This window comes from Arvicola amphibius, chromosome 4 (assembly GCF_903992535.2).
Source record: "Arvicola amphibius chromosome 4, mArvAmp1.2, whole genome shotgun sequence".
Taxonomy (NCBI): Eukaryota; Metazoa; Chordata; class Mammalia; order Rodentia; family Cricetidae; genus Arvicola; species Arvicola amphibius.
This window is the reverse complement of record NC_052050.1, coordinates 140,925,447-140,940,484: the sequence shown is the minus strand read 5'-3', so window position 1 is coordinate 140,940,484 and position 15,038 is coordinate 140,925,447. Positions and strand designations below refer to the sequence as shown.

Here is a 15,038-nt window from a genome sequence, read left to right as displayed (position 1 = left end):
AAAAGTCTCACTGCCCCCTCTGTCTTGAGAACTGCTCCCTGGTACCTGGGTGCTCATCGAGAAACACTTGTTGATAGAATCTTGTGCCCAGCGAGTAGCAGTTTTGCCTTTCCTGAGGTGGAAACTTTGTGCATTTAGTATATACTTTGGAAGAGCCTCTGCAGGAGCTGGTTTTGATTATCTACACACAAGTTGTTTTTCAGGGCGTTTGTACCCAGCTAGGGCGCTCAATATGAGACTCATGTCGTATCATAAGATGCAGAACCTGCTCAGGACCTTAATGTCTTCCACTGTAGCTTCTCTTCTCTCAGATGAAGTGCAGCATTCTGCACAAGCTTGGGCCAGAGATGTCATACTATAAACTCTACTTTTGCGTCTCTTTGGTTCACCATACTCTCTGATGGAGTTCTTTCAGGCAGGGCCTGGATTGATGTCTGAATTGAATAAGCAGCTCAAGTGTTTGAGCACTCAAGTTTCTGTCCCCCAATACAGACAGCACCATGGTCTCTGTCTTACACCTGTCTCTCAAATGCTTTCTGAGACTCTTGTAGTTCACAGTCCCCTGAGGTGTCCATGAACACATCAAAGCGTATGCTGGTGGCCTGCCAGGCTCTCCCAGCATCCCTCAGTCCCAACCTGTTATAGAATCCATCTAGCTAGAATACCCCACCCCTACCCTAAACTTCTCCAGCACAGATCTAGGCGACCCTCCCCCAGCCACTTTCCCCCATATAACTCAGCCATTTTGTCTATGACAGCCCTCTTGGCCTCTTGGTCTCCTGTCTCTCCCCTCTCTCCCCACATGGCTCAGCCTGCCAGTCACGTCCACTCTGGACTCTCAGATGTCCCTGCCTCTGACTATGCTTCCTCTTATTGACAGTAAACCTTCTCCTCCACCATACCCAGAGCAGCTGTGCCCTTCTATTTCTTGTTTCCTGTGTATCTTATGTTCATTCTGGATTCCAAGGTGGGAGAAAGCGATTTAGAGGCTGGCCCAGGCTATGTAGCCAGATGCTGTCTTAGGAAAGAAAAAACAAAATAGAAATCCAGAACTCAACTCTTGCCTCTAAGCCAAAGGCAGTGCATTAGATGACCAATAAGGTGTGTTAAAATTCTGAAATTGTAATAATTTGTCTGCTGGCTTCCTGCTAGATGGCAGTGTCTAATAGAGAATCAAAGGCTCCATTGTTACTGTGTTATTGCTCACCTCGTATTCTTCAAGGACCAACGTAAAACAGTTTCCACTTTTGTTCTTATAAACAACATCTAGAAACCCCTCTTTAGGAGTATATCTAGGAAATAGAGGAAAAGATTATAATTTGATTCGTGTTACATGTATGTATAAATTTGACATCATATAAAAACCTTCCCAGCCTACATTTAAGTGCTTTTATACTTATATAGAGTTGATTTTCTCAAGAAACATAGCATCTCACTCAGATCTCATCATTTTACACCAAATGCCCCCTCCCCCCAGGCTCACGTCTGCACACTTGTTTCTCGGCTGGTGATGCTGTTTTGGGAGGTTGTGGAGCCTTTAGGAGGTGTGGCCTCAGGGATGGAAGGAGGTGACCGTTATGTCCAGATCACAGAGTCCTCCCAAAACCAACTAGGAGACTGAACCCTGTATGTTAAAGCGAAGAGACTTTATTCTTATTCAAGTTAGAACTTGGACTCTCTGTGTGTCCAACTATTGGCTTGATTGGAGAACCCCAGCACAGTTGGGGTTGGGTTTTTATAGTAGCAAAGGTGGGGGTGAGGGATTTCTAAGGTTCAGGACCCCTGATTGGCTGACATTTGTCTAGGGGTGTCGTGGTGAAAAGCGATGGGTGTGTGATGGCAGGTGATTCTATCTACAATGGTTGGGATTTCTTTTGTGTGGTGTGTTGCCGGGTGGTGAGTGGGTGGTCTCAGTTTGTGGTCTTTCCGAACAGGTGTTGCCTTAGTGTAAAGTACTGAGACTCCGGCCTCTATTGAGCTTGTCATGGCTGGGTCCTACAGCGCCTAGGGGTGGACTGTGAAGGTTATATTAGCCACTGGTGCTGATTTGTGGGAGCACTTACCACCTGGTACTCCCATTACCATGGAGGGAGCTATTTGATCCATCATTCTTCTCCAGCAGGATGAACCGAAATTCTTTGAAATGGAAAGCCAAAGAAAGTGCTTCCTCCTGTAAGCTGCTTCTGTCAGGCTTTGTTTTCCTTACAGTGACAACAATTAGTGAATAGTGAATTAGCATTCCCAAAATGGGCTTTGGAAAAAGGAAACATTAAGCTTATTTTAATTGACATGCTTTCTAAATACTTTTTGAAAAAGTTTATGTAAAACCTTAGTTTTCAGAAAGAAATACTGAATTGCTAAAAAGGAAAATGGAGCTAGGCACACCTTTAATTCCAGCACCATCTGGGGTGGAGGCAGAGGCACAGGGATCTGTGTGAGTTCCAGCCCAGCCTCGTCTACAGAGCAAGTTCCAGGACAGCCAGAGCTACACAGAGAAACCCTGTCTCCAAAACAAAAACAAAACCACAAAAATAAAAGAAACAAAAAACAAAAAGGAAAATAAAAATAATTCCAATCATGTAGGTCTGTGGTAGATCATTTGTCTAATTAGTGTGTTTGAAGTCCTTAGTTCAGTCCATAGTATTGTCCCTCTTTGATGGGGGACTTCAGCCAATCGCGCTGTATAAGGTGTGTCCCACCCCCAGAAGTCTTGGGAAATGTCTAGAATGTCTAGGGCGGTACAAGAGGTGCTGGTGTTCAAAGTTGGTTCAGCAGTACAGAAAAGGCAAATTACATTCAGGGAGCACAGACCTCGAGGAGGAGACCAGGGAAGTAAGCTAGAGAAATAAAGTGGGGGTACACATCCATGTTATTTTTCCGTGTTAGGGATGAAGCACAGGGTCTTGTGTATGGTGGCAGGTGATCTACCAGTGAGCTATAGCCCCATGCTGGGCCTCTTTTTAGAACTTTTGCAAAGGCATGCACAGACTTCAGTCAGGGCCAGAGGAAATCAGAAAACTGATTGTCATTCCAGGACGTTAATTTATACTTAGCTGAGTGCAGAATCCAAGGGGCTGGGGCTGGGAAGAACACCAGTTTTGAGGCTTTGAGGGCAACCGCTATCGGGATAAATGAGGGGTCTTGATGTGGTGTAGTTGAAAGGAGGCAGTAAAACGTGCTTGAAAATAAGACACATTTCTGCCAGCCTACCATGCCATTTCTTTCTAAGGACGGCCACAATTAAGGGGTGTACTAGAGATTTTTGTTTGTTTGTTTTGCTATCAAGGCAGGGTTTCTCTGTGTAACAGCCCTGGTTGTCCTGGAATTCGCTCTGTCGACCAGGCTGGCTTCCAACTCACAGAGATCCACCTGCTTCTGCCTCCCAAGTGCTGGGATTAAAGGCGTGCACCACCAATGCTTGTCATGGACAAGATAGATCTCTTGGAGAACCAAACCTGTTTGAGAAATTAAGCATTACTGTGGCTCATTTAGGTTTGATACTTAGATTCTTCTGAAACCCCTCTCTAGTGTTATATTTAGCCCATTGCTATGAATTCCCCAATTGCTAATGGAGAGCAATCAGAAGAGTCATTTTAGAGCTGTCTGTCTTCTGCCTCGCTTCCTTCCAGTCAATGGGAATAGGGAGGAGGAGGAGAGGATCACATTAAGTATCAGGATTTGTCATGGTCAGTTTTGATCGTCAGAGTCATGGAAGCATGACTTGGAAATGTCATGAGGATGTTTCCAGAAAGGTTGAGTTGAGAAGGGAAGCCTTGGTCAGAATGAGGGCGGCAGCATCCTGTGTGCTGGATGAAAGGGAGGAAGGGACCCGAGCGCTAGCATTCATCCGTTTCCTGATATGAGCAGCCACCTCACACTGCTACTACTGTGTCTGATGGCTGTGGTGACTGTACATTCTCACTGTGATCCTGTGACGGACTGTACATTCACACTGTGATCCTGTGACGGACTGTACATTCTCACTGTGATCCTGTGACGAACTGTACATTCTCACTGTGATCCTGTGATGGACTGTACATTCTCACTGTGATCCTGTGATGGACTGTACATTCACACTGTGATCCTGTGACGGACTGTACATTCACACTGATCCTGTGATAGACTGTACATTCACACTGTATGTGATCCTGTGATGGACTGTACATTCTTACTGTGATCCTGTGATGGACTGTACATTCACACTGTGACCCTGTGATAGACTGTACATTCACACTGTGACCCTGTGATAGACTGTACATTCACACTGTGATCCTGTGATGGACTGTACATTCTTACTGTGACCCTGTGATGGACTGTACATTCACACTGTGACCCTGTGATAGACTGTACATTCACACTGTGACCCTGTGATAGACTGTACATTCACACTGTGATCCTGTGATGGACTGTACATTCACACTGTATGTGACCCTGTGACGGACTGTACATTCACATTGTGAGCCAAACCCAAACATTCTATAAGTCGCCATAAGAGAAGTAGTTATGCCAGAGTTAGATGACTCAGTGTGCCAAGCACACCAGTGACCCTGGTTTATCACCATCATCAGGGGCATGACAGAAATCATCCCTTGATTCAGTTGCCAGCTATGCATTGCCAGTGTTTGAAGCTAGGCCCCTACAGTCTGCTACCTCTCTTTGAGATACTCAGTCTTGACTTCTGTAGGAATTATTTTAAGATGATGATACTGCTGGTTTTGGTAAAAGACTACTTATAGATGCTTTGCTCATCCGGACCCTTTCTGTACAGCAGATGTGTTATAATTAAAAAAAAAAAACCCAAAAAACCCAAAAAACTGCACGAGAGAAAGACACCATGCCACAGAGTTTATGTGGAGGGTTTTTAAATTTTTGTTATTTTTATTTTTATTTTTTTAGGGGAAAGGGAACATAAGAAGGGGGAAGGGAATGAGTGAGACTGGCCTCTGGAGAAAGGAGCAATAGGAGAGAAGAGAGAGGCAGAGAGAGAAGAGTGGGAGAGACAGACACAGGCAGAGAAGTAGAGAGGGGGGGAGGGAGGGAGGGAGGGAGGGAATGCCTGCATGCCATGGAAGGTGGGCAGGGCCCTTTTGGAAGGGAACTTAGTGAATGTGCACAGAAGGTGCTCCTAATGGCTGCAGCTGAGCACTTGTATCCTGTGAGAACCCCAAGAGCCGGCCAGTACAGATACCCGAATACCAATGAGATGGTAGTGTACACCAGCCATGCATGTGATGCATTGCAGAAACTCAACTCTTAGAGTTAGGAGTTGGTTAGTTAGAGACCATTTTAGACATTATATACCACGGCCTATAAACAGATACTTTCCTCTGTCCAGGAAAAGAATATTATGGGGCATTGTCCTGAATGACTCAGGTTCACCCGGGAGGCAAAGATGAAACAGAAACACAGGGAGCCTCCCTCTCTTGGGGTGCCATTACATTGGAGCTTGAGGGCTTTCATGGTACTCTGTGGGTCCATCTGTCCTCACCAGTTGGAGGACTTGTGACTTGATGACATGCTCCAGGCTAATTAATAGCATGGGTTAGATTGAGGGCTATTATTGTAAATGTACCCTAAGGCCTGGCAGGTTGCTGAGAGTGTAATCCACACACTGGAGGCTGCTCTTCAGTGGTGAATATTTAATCACAGCCAGGTTCCTGACACCTTCCTACACTCTTGGCTTTGGCAGGAAACTAACTGGAGGTTCTCTATATGCAAGGGAATTTGTACTCTTGAATTATTTGTTGGTAGTTGATATGACTGATTAAAAATTGCAAAAAGGCCCTCCAGTCGTCCTGAGATCTTAGCAATAAATATATCCCAAGCTAGTTTCAGAATCTCTACCTTCTGTTTTTCTTTACTCTCGAACTTCCTGTCCTAAAGCCACTACTGTTTCTGGTGTCTCTTTCCTTTCTATTGATCTTGGAGTCAGGTCTCCTGATTTAGACCCACTGCTAAAAATATGATCCCAGGCCAACTGCTTAAATTTAGTGAGGCTTAACTTTAGTTTTGTAGTAACTGGAATTAATAATACCCACCTTGTTTTTCCAAGGTGGTTAAAAGTAATATTAAACGAAGTGACAGATTTAAAACTCTTCGTAAAATGTTACAGCCTTAAGTTGACTTTTAATGGTTTATATGATTGTGTATGTGATTGGTGTGGGGTGAATGTGGTGGCGTGTGCCAGCGGGTACCTGGGAAGGTCAGAGGATGGTTTTCTGGAAGTTGTTTCTGGTCTTCCACCACGAGTTCAGGGATCGAACATAGATTGGCAGCTTTGCATGATAAATGGCTTTTTTTTTTGGTTTTTTTTTTTTTTTTTTTTTTTTTGGTTTTTTGAGACAGGGTTTCTCTGTGGCTTTGGAGCATGTCCTGGAACTAGCTCTGTAGACCAGGCTGGTCTCGAACTCACAGAGATCCGCCTGCCTCTGCCTCCCGAGTGCTGGGATTAAAGGCGTGCGCCACCACCACCCGGCTTAATAAATGTTTTTACACACCGAGCCACTTTGCTGGTCTGAGGTGGTGTAGTTGTATTCTCATCTAAGATGTTAATATTTCACTACCTAATCTGGTCATATTAATTATAGCTATAGTAAATTACTTTTGCACATAAAATGAAAGTTTAATACCCTCACTGCATGCAGCGGAAAGGATGACGTTTATTACTTACAGTGAATCCACTGAGGATCAGAAATACTTAGTTACGGGCTGGAGAGATGGCTCATAGGTTAAGAGCATTGCCTGCTCTTCTAAAGGTCCTGAGTTCAATTCCCAGCAACCACATGGTGGCTCACAACCATCTGTAATGGGGTCTGGTGCCCTCTTCTGGCCTGCAGGCATACACACAGACAGAATATTGTATACATAACAAATAAAATATTTTTAAAAAAAAGAAATACTTAGTTACTTCCCCAAATTTATACTGTCTGAATGACAGACCCGAACCTGGGATTCAAAGTGCTAGGTCCACATCTTATGTAGCTAATAGCTATTAATATGTTCTGAATAGGATCCTGCAGGGCACTTCCGAGGTTCTTAGAGCCTTTTGTAACCTTCCTCTTGGCCCCACCGGATGACATTCGTTCTACACAGACTCGTTTGTTCTCTGTGGTAGCATCATTTAGTGTGACTTTTATAGCATTAATGTTCAAAATGAGGAAAGAAGACATGAATTTCAGAGCTAAACTGTTTCTGGTTGTAGTACTTGCCAGAGTTATGACTAAGTTTTTGAGATTATAATATAATTATAATATAATTACATGTGCACATAATTCATAATTCATTATTATCCCCTTCCCTTTTCATTCTTCCAACTCCTCTCCTATATCCCCTTGCTCTCTTGCAAATTTATGGCCTTTTAAAAATTGTTATACATGTGTGTTTGTGTAAATATATATATGTATACACACATACACACACACATATAAAGCCAACTCAATCTGTATAATGTTACTAGCATGAATAGGGCTGACCACTTGGTATTGTATAATCAATTTGAGGACTCTTCTATGGGGAACACCATTTCTCCTGTTCCCAGAATTCCTTGCTTGCCTACTGTAATTCTTTGAGGTTGGAATCCTATAAGATTTCCCTTTCTATGCTAGCATGTATATTGGTATTGTCTTTGTTCAGGTCATGTTTAGGCAGCCATGTTGGTGAGACTTTTCCCCCTCACATTTCTAAGAGACACAGTCTCACAGCTAACTTCCGGTTCTTATGGATCTTAACAATCTTTCGGTCCTCTCTTCCATAAAGATCCCCGAGCTTTAGGTGCAGGTGTTGTTTGGTGGATGCCACAGCTCTGCCTTTTGATTGGTTGTGGTGTTTTTTTGTTGTTGTTGTTGTTTTTTCCCATGCACGCCACAAGAGGGCGCAGGAGCTCGGGACGGACGGCCAAAAGCTGCTGTTTCTCAGCCGTGAATCGAACTCGGGACCTCTGGGACTCGCAGGCGCCGCTGAGCCACCGCTCGGCTCTGTTTTTGTTTTCTTTCTTTCTTTCTTCCTTCCTTCCTTCCTTCCTTCCTTCCTTCCTTCCTTCCTTCCTTCCTTCCTTCCTTCCTTCCTTCCTTCCTTCTTTCTTTCTTTCTTTCTTTCTTTCGAGACAAGGTTTTTCTGTAGCTTTGGTGCCTGTCCTGGAACTAGCTCTTGTAGGCTGGCCTGGGACACCAGAGAGCCTACCTCTGCCTCCCACGGGCTGGGATTAAAGATGTGCGCCACCACTGCTCAACTGGTGGTTTTTTTTCCCCACCATGGTCTGTTGGTAAAAGAGACTTCTCTCTGATGATGGGTAAGAACAACACCCATTTGTGGTAAAATTAAGGATTTGAGCCAGAGACTCCGCTGCCTTCAGATTCAGCTTTCCTTTGATGGTGAGGATGGTACCTGGGATGTCATGGATGAGGGATACTGCATGTGCCTGTGCATGCTATGCATCTAGCAATGGCCTCATTCCCCATGGCTTTCTTAGCAGGTGTTTGTGGGTCCTTTGCCTTGTCCGCTTAGCTTTTGCAGATTCAAATTGACGAGGCAGCTGCCTGTTGTATGAATTCAACTTCGCATTCTCTCTAAAGTTTTAATAATGTGAATACTATTTGAATAAAAGAAGACACAGCGGGCATGTGTTCTGTGTCATGTTTTGATAGGTAGACTTATCAATCTCCTGTCGTGTCCACAGTAACTCTGATTAGTTGCCGTCATTATCTGTGTTCAGAAGGTGAAGTATTGAGAGGTTCGGTGAAGCCAGCTGGGATGTTGGGACGGTGCTCTGGAAGGGTAACTCTGGAGCCTGTCCACTTAGCTGTTTTTATTTTAGGAAATTTCCATGAATAAAAGGAAAAATGTATTTTTCGTGTTTTCTGAGACCAAGAATCAATGTGCTATTATTGAGGAAGAAAAGTATTCTAAATTTAGAAATCAGTCAATAGAGGGGCTTGAGAGATGGATCAGGAGTTAAGAGTTCTTGCTGTGGATTGGAGTTCAGGTCTGAGCTCCCTCACTGGGTGGCCCACAGCCTTCCTATTACTCTAGCTCCAGTGTTTCCAGTGTCTTCTGGCTTCTGTTGGTGCACACATACACACACATACACTCACACACGAGTTCACAAACAGACACAACAAGCACATAAACACAAAAACCAAAAGAGAATAAAACAGAGTCATGAGAGAGGAGCATGCTGTTAAGATACAGGCCCTTCTCCTGACCTCTGCTCCAATATTATCTTTCTAGTTTTCTCCAATTCTGCATCCTGGAGACATGCGACTCAGACTTAGAATCCAGCCCTTAACATACTGTGTCCTCTATTTCTGCTCCAATTTTGCCTCCATAGAACTTTGCCCAGGATGTTGGAGTTACTCCATATTAGGAATAAAAAGCATTCATGGTTACCATCCTGTGCCTTTTAAGAGGTTTTGTTTTTCTCTCCTGAAAAGGTTGGGAAGGTAACTCAGTTAATACACTCCTCACCTCAAATGCACAAGGTCCTGGGTTTTATTCTTAATACCCCATAAATCTGGGCATGTTAGTGGATGCCTATAATCTCATCATTTAGGAGGTCAAATCAGGTGGGGAAGGGATGAGAGGTTCAGGTCTGTCTTTGGCTACACCAGTGAGTTTGAGGCCAGCCTGGCTTCATGAGGGTCTGTCTCAAAACCACCAAAAAACAAAACAAAACAAAACAAAAACCAAAAAAACCAAACCAACCAACCAACCAACCAAAAAACAACAACCCCCCCAAAACAAAACAAAGCAAAACACAGCCAGTTAAGATACATGAAAATCCTGCCTGATACTTCTAGAAACTCATATTGCCCACACATCCATTGCTTTCTTGTACTTCCCACAGAAGACTCAGTAGATAACCCAGTAAACAGAATTCCTCCCTGAGAGGGTTGGTTTCTTCAGTTGATCACTGTCCCATTTTTAGCCAAAACCTGAGCCTTTATTGTTTTTTCCTCCATCCTTTTCAGAAGTGGGCGCGTGGTCTATTTCTTATTCCTTTGAGACTTAGTTAGTTAGGAAGTGACTTCATCTAAGTAACCCTGGAATCCAGTCTTCTAATGGCAGAGAAATTAGGTAAAGATTTGAGACATGGGATTTGATGGGGCTGTGTGGCCTTGAGCAAGCTAGGTAACCATTCTGGTCTCAGCTACTTTCTTTCTGAGTGAGGTGTTAGGCATGTGTATGATTAGGTATTAGGTTTAGTGAGGTATATGATCTGATCTAAAAGGTTCCTTTTGGTTTAAGACTTCAATGCTTTTATGCACTAAACCTATGTCTATCAGCTCATATGGCTAAAAGATTTTTCATTTGTTGCAGTGTTTTTGGATGGCGCTGTGTCTGAGGACTCCGGCTGCTCTGATAATAGCCTGAGAAGACGGCATGCTGTTCCTTCCCAGCGCCAAGCCGGATCCGTTCTGAACCTTGGATCTCAGTCCTTCATGGAGACCAGCTCCCGGCAGGAAATTGGCACCCAGATGGTTCCTCCATGTGAAGTTGTCTCTGGCTGCGGGCTGACTGGAGGACACCTGGTGGCCAGGCCAGCCCTTTCTCAGTCATCCGGGACAGGGCAGCATGGTGCGGATTCAGAGGCGGAAGCTTCTGGCGTCTTGCCTGTGCATGACGGCTACTGTCTTTCTGATGGTCACACTGCAGGTACTTGGAATCCGGGCTGTGTAGAGTGGATTCGTTGCTAGGCCCTTAGCAGCCCCTTCTTCCCCAGTTCCCTTCCCTTTCCTCAGAGAACTCTGAGTAATTGATGTCTGCTTAACTTTTCTGCATCCTGAGCCCATGACACACAATACAAAGAAGAGCACCCTTGTTCTATTTTTCTTCTCTTGTTTTCGTGTGTGTGTGTGTGTGTGTGTGTCTGGGTTTCTGCTGTGTAGACCAGCATGGTATGGAACTCAGGATACTTCTATTTTTGATTCCTAAGTGTTGGGATTAAAGGAAGGAGCCACCATGCCCATTTGGGAGAACATTTTCTTTTTCTCTTTTTCTTTTTAGAATTGTCTCATGTAACCCAGGTGAGCCTCAGAATTGATACGTATTCAAGGATAACCTTGAACATCTGATTTTCCTGCCTCTAATGTCCCAACTGTGTGACTACAGCCATATGTCACCACGTTCAGTCACTTTTTAAAAAAATTTTACTTAAAAATTGTTCTCGTATAGTATATTTTGATCATGTTTTTCCTCTCTTCCAGCTTTTCTCCAATCATTCCTACCTATCCAGCTGTTTGTTCTCTCTCTTAAAAAAAAAGCAGAGAAACACAAAAACTAAAATCAAAACAAACAAGAACAAGACCAAAAAAGTCAAAATGAAACAAAAAGCCCACAGAAAAAATGGAGCGTTTTTGTATTGGCATGGAGCCTGCCATGCAGTGTGGTTGATCCATCCCGTGACACCCCATTGGAGAGAATTGATTTTTCCATTGCCAGCTTGTATCAAGTCTAGATAACGTCTTAGTCAGGGATGGGAGCCAGAGTCCACTTTCCTGTCTCAGTGCTGGGATAGCATCTGCTCGACTCTGTGCAGGTCCTATGCATGCGGCCATGGTCTCTGTGAGTTCATATGGGCTTCAGTACTGTTTTGTCTGGAAGACGCTGTTACCTCTGGCTCTTTCTGCCTCCTCTTCCTCCTCTGACCCCTGAGGTGAGAGGTTTGATGACGACATCCCGTTTAGAACCGAGTGCTCCAAAGTCTCTCACTCTTGCACACTGTCCAGTTATAGGTCTCGGTGTCGCTTCCCATATACTGCAAGAAGAAGCGTCTCTAAGCCGGACTGAGTAAGGCACTGATCTATTGGTGTAAAAGGATGCGTTGTGAGGCATTTTATTGATCTGTTCCTTTAGCAGGACAATAGTATTCATAGTTTACCTGTAGGCCCGTGACCTATCCAGTCTGTTCTTGGATACCCCAGCAGTCTCAGCGGTTCTATTTAAGGAGCGGGCCTTACATCCAGTCAGAAACCGATCGGTTACTCCCATAACTGTTGTGCCACAGTTGAACTGTTATATCACGCAGGTAGGTAGGTTGCAGGGTTCATAGCTGGCTGGTATTGATCATCACCTTTCTCCTCTGTAGTATGCAGAGCGTCTTCCAGCACCGTGGATGCCAAAGTCAATATGGGTGAAGCTTCTAGTTGGTCCCCAGATGGATGTCTCAGTATTCAGTGACATAAGGAAGTGCATTTTCAGCAATAGGGCCTCACCTCCAGTTTGTGGAGAGCAACCAGTAACCTTGGTAACAGCCTGGGGCCAGCTCTGTACAGCTCTGGCCTCTCTGCCTTTGTTGGCATCAGAGGCCCGTCAGCAGAGACCATGGTTGGCAAGCCAGGAACACAGCCATGAGTCCCAGCAGCAGCTCAAGGCCGGATATCATCTTGACCCTGGGTGGCAATGAAGCCACTCCCCTCAGCCCGCTCCCTTCCTCTCTCGCCTCATCAGCTATGCCTCTGTCCACAGGCATGAACCAGCCTGTCTGTCTGTCTGTCTCCTTGTCCCTCCCTTACTACAGCATTCCATACCTCTGCTCACTCTATCATATTGTGCCCATCTGGCTGGCACTGCAAGGTGCCAGGTAGGACTATGTTTTCTCCTTGGAGCCCGGGGCAGACAGCTCCAGGCCTGCGTTTGGTTCTTGTTGTCCCACTCAGTTCACCATGATGCTGGGCTGGACCATGCTTCCTTATCACAAAGAGATTATTATAGGTGCAGGCGGGCTCTTGGTGGATGCGTTTGGTTGAGTTTCGCCTATCCCGGCCGCATGGCATGCTGCTGGAGTCCACTGGTGGGCCGGGGTTAGAATCTCCCAGAATGGTTTTCTTTTTTTTTTTTCTCTAACAAATATGGATCATTTTTCCTTTTGAGACTGGTTTGGTGGATCTGTCCCTGTCCCTGTCCCTGACCCTGTCTCTCCTGCCCAGTCTAACTTCAAACTCACTCCTGTTCTAGGGGCTCATAGAGTTTTGGCAGTTTTTTCTTTCTTTTTCTTTAAGTTACTGGTTGTACATTAGTAAGAAGGAAGATCAGATGAAGAGAGGGGTCTGGGGCTGTAAATTAGCTTCCACCCATCAAGCTTTTGGGGAAGAGCCACATTATTACATTATAAAAGTGCCGAGGAAGCTCTTGGCAGGGACAGACTTGGTTTTGGTCCCTTAGAGCTAATGTATTTTTTAACTCTTCTGGAATAGCACTTGGCTTTCATAGAGGAGGTCCTAACATCTTAGTTGGCATGGGTACTGTTGAGAATCTCGTCGAAATTTTGCCTTTTCCTTAGGGGAGTTGTGGATCCCAGGTGATGTGTGGTGGCCAGTGGCCCTTTACTCACACCAGGAATAGCAAGTCCATTAAAAAGGAGCTGCCCTTGGTTACTGGGTGCGTGTCCTCTTGTGGACACTATTATTATTAATGTTATTAATATTAGTGCTATTATAATGGAATTGCGCTATCTTAGGAGCAGTTTCCTGATGAAAAAGATGAATTTGATTCTTTCTTGCTTCCCTTCTTTGGTACAAGATCTCACTCTGTGCCCCATGTTGACCCTGAACTTGGTATCTTACTGCCTCAGCCTCTTTTTTGTTTGTTTGGTTTTGGTTTTTTGAGACAGGGTTTCTCTGTGTGGCTTTGGAGCCTGTCCTGGAAATTGCTCTGCAGACCAGGTTGGCCTCAAACTCACAGAGATTCACCTCTGCCTCCCGAGTGCTGGGTTTAAAGGCGTGCATCACCCCGCCCCCCGGCCTCTGCCTCAGCCTCTTAAGTGCTAGGGTCGCATGTATATACCATTACTCTGGCTCTAAAATAATCTCTTTGGTGGAGGGCAGGTGCCAGGACGAAGCCCACGGCTTCTTGTCCCTTTCCTTCTGTTGGCCTCCTCAGCACTGGACAACACAGTCCCCAGAGCTTTAAGATTTAGAGATTATCAACCTCAGGTATTTTGTTATAGTAGTACCCAGTGGAACAAGACAGGAGGTTATCCAGAATTGTCCACAGAGGTCAAAGGTAATCACACAAGTCATTAAAACCAGAGAGACTTTCCTGGATTTCTTCACAGAGGGGGCAAGAGGAGTGGTGGCAATAGATCTGAAGATTGAAAATGGGACCGAGAGCCAAATAAGCATTGTGAGCTATGCCTAAAAGAAAAGGTAAGAGGTTGTACTGTCCCGCAGGCTCTGTAGAGGATGTAGATATTCTGGCCCTTTGACTTTAGACTATGCACCCATCTCTAGCTCCTGCCCTCCAAAACCGTGTGGTTGTAAATGTGTTATCTTAAAGGGGTTGTGGTATGTTGTTACAGAAAACTGACAGGACGCTAAATCTTCATCCGTGAGAGCTGTGTCGAATGAAATGGAAGCATCAAATTCTGATAATGGTTGTCTTCACTCCCAGGTCGTGGTTGAGCTTGGAAGATTTGAAAGGAGGAAGTTTAGAAATTCCAATTTGCAAGATGGACATAAAAGAGTGGAGGAAGAGCCTCACCGTCTCAACCCATTTCCTGAAAAGGAGGTCCTAGCCTTGGGTGTGAAGAACACAGTAGACGTTGGGAGCTACCCCATTGTGCTGTGGTGGTCCCCACTGACAGGGGAGACTGGCAGGCTGGGCCAGTGTGGGGCAGACGCTTGCTACTTCACCGTCAACCGGACCTTCCAGCAGCATCACATGACCAAGGCCTTCCTCTTCTATGGTGAGTTGGACTTCTCTTTCCTCCTTCCATCTGCTAATGTCTTGTTCAAAGGCGAGTTTCTGCTCCCCCAACCCCCCGAGAGGCCAGAGCTCTCCTTGAATATATATTAGAACACCTGATTTCTTCAGTGTTGGCTATGTGGAAGGCTGGAGGCATTGAGCAAATTTTAGACAATCCTGGTCAACTGTGCTGGTTTGAATGAGAATGGCCCCTCTTGGCCCACACGTTTGAATGAATGGTCCCCAGTTGGTGGACTGTTTAGGAAGGTTGAGGAGGCGTGACCTTGTTAGAGGAGGTGTGTCACTGCGGGTGAGCTTGGAGGTTTCAAAAGCCCGTGCCAGGCCCAGTCTCCTCTGTC

The 15,038-nt window shown here is 45.1% G+C and overlaps 1 protein-coding gene across 1 annotated transcript in view; it reads left to right on the top strand.

Moving 5' to 3' along the window:
* The window catches only part of Fut10 (fucosyltransferase 10), a 70,801-nt gene that overhangs the window by 464 nt on the left and 55,299 nt on the right, over positions 1 to 15,038 (top strand). Inside the window, exons 2-3 of the mRNA XM_038327046.1 lie at positions 10,315 to 10,650; positions 14,386 to 14,680. Of these exons, the coding sequence (XP_038182974.1) occupies positions 10,570 to 10,650; positions 14,386 to 14,680 (376 nt within the window). The 5' untranslated portion in view covers positions 10,315 to 10,569. The remainder of the gene's footprint in view (positions 1 to 10,314; positions 10,651 to 14,385; positions 14,681 to 15,038) is intronic.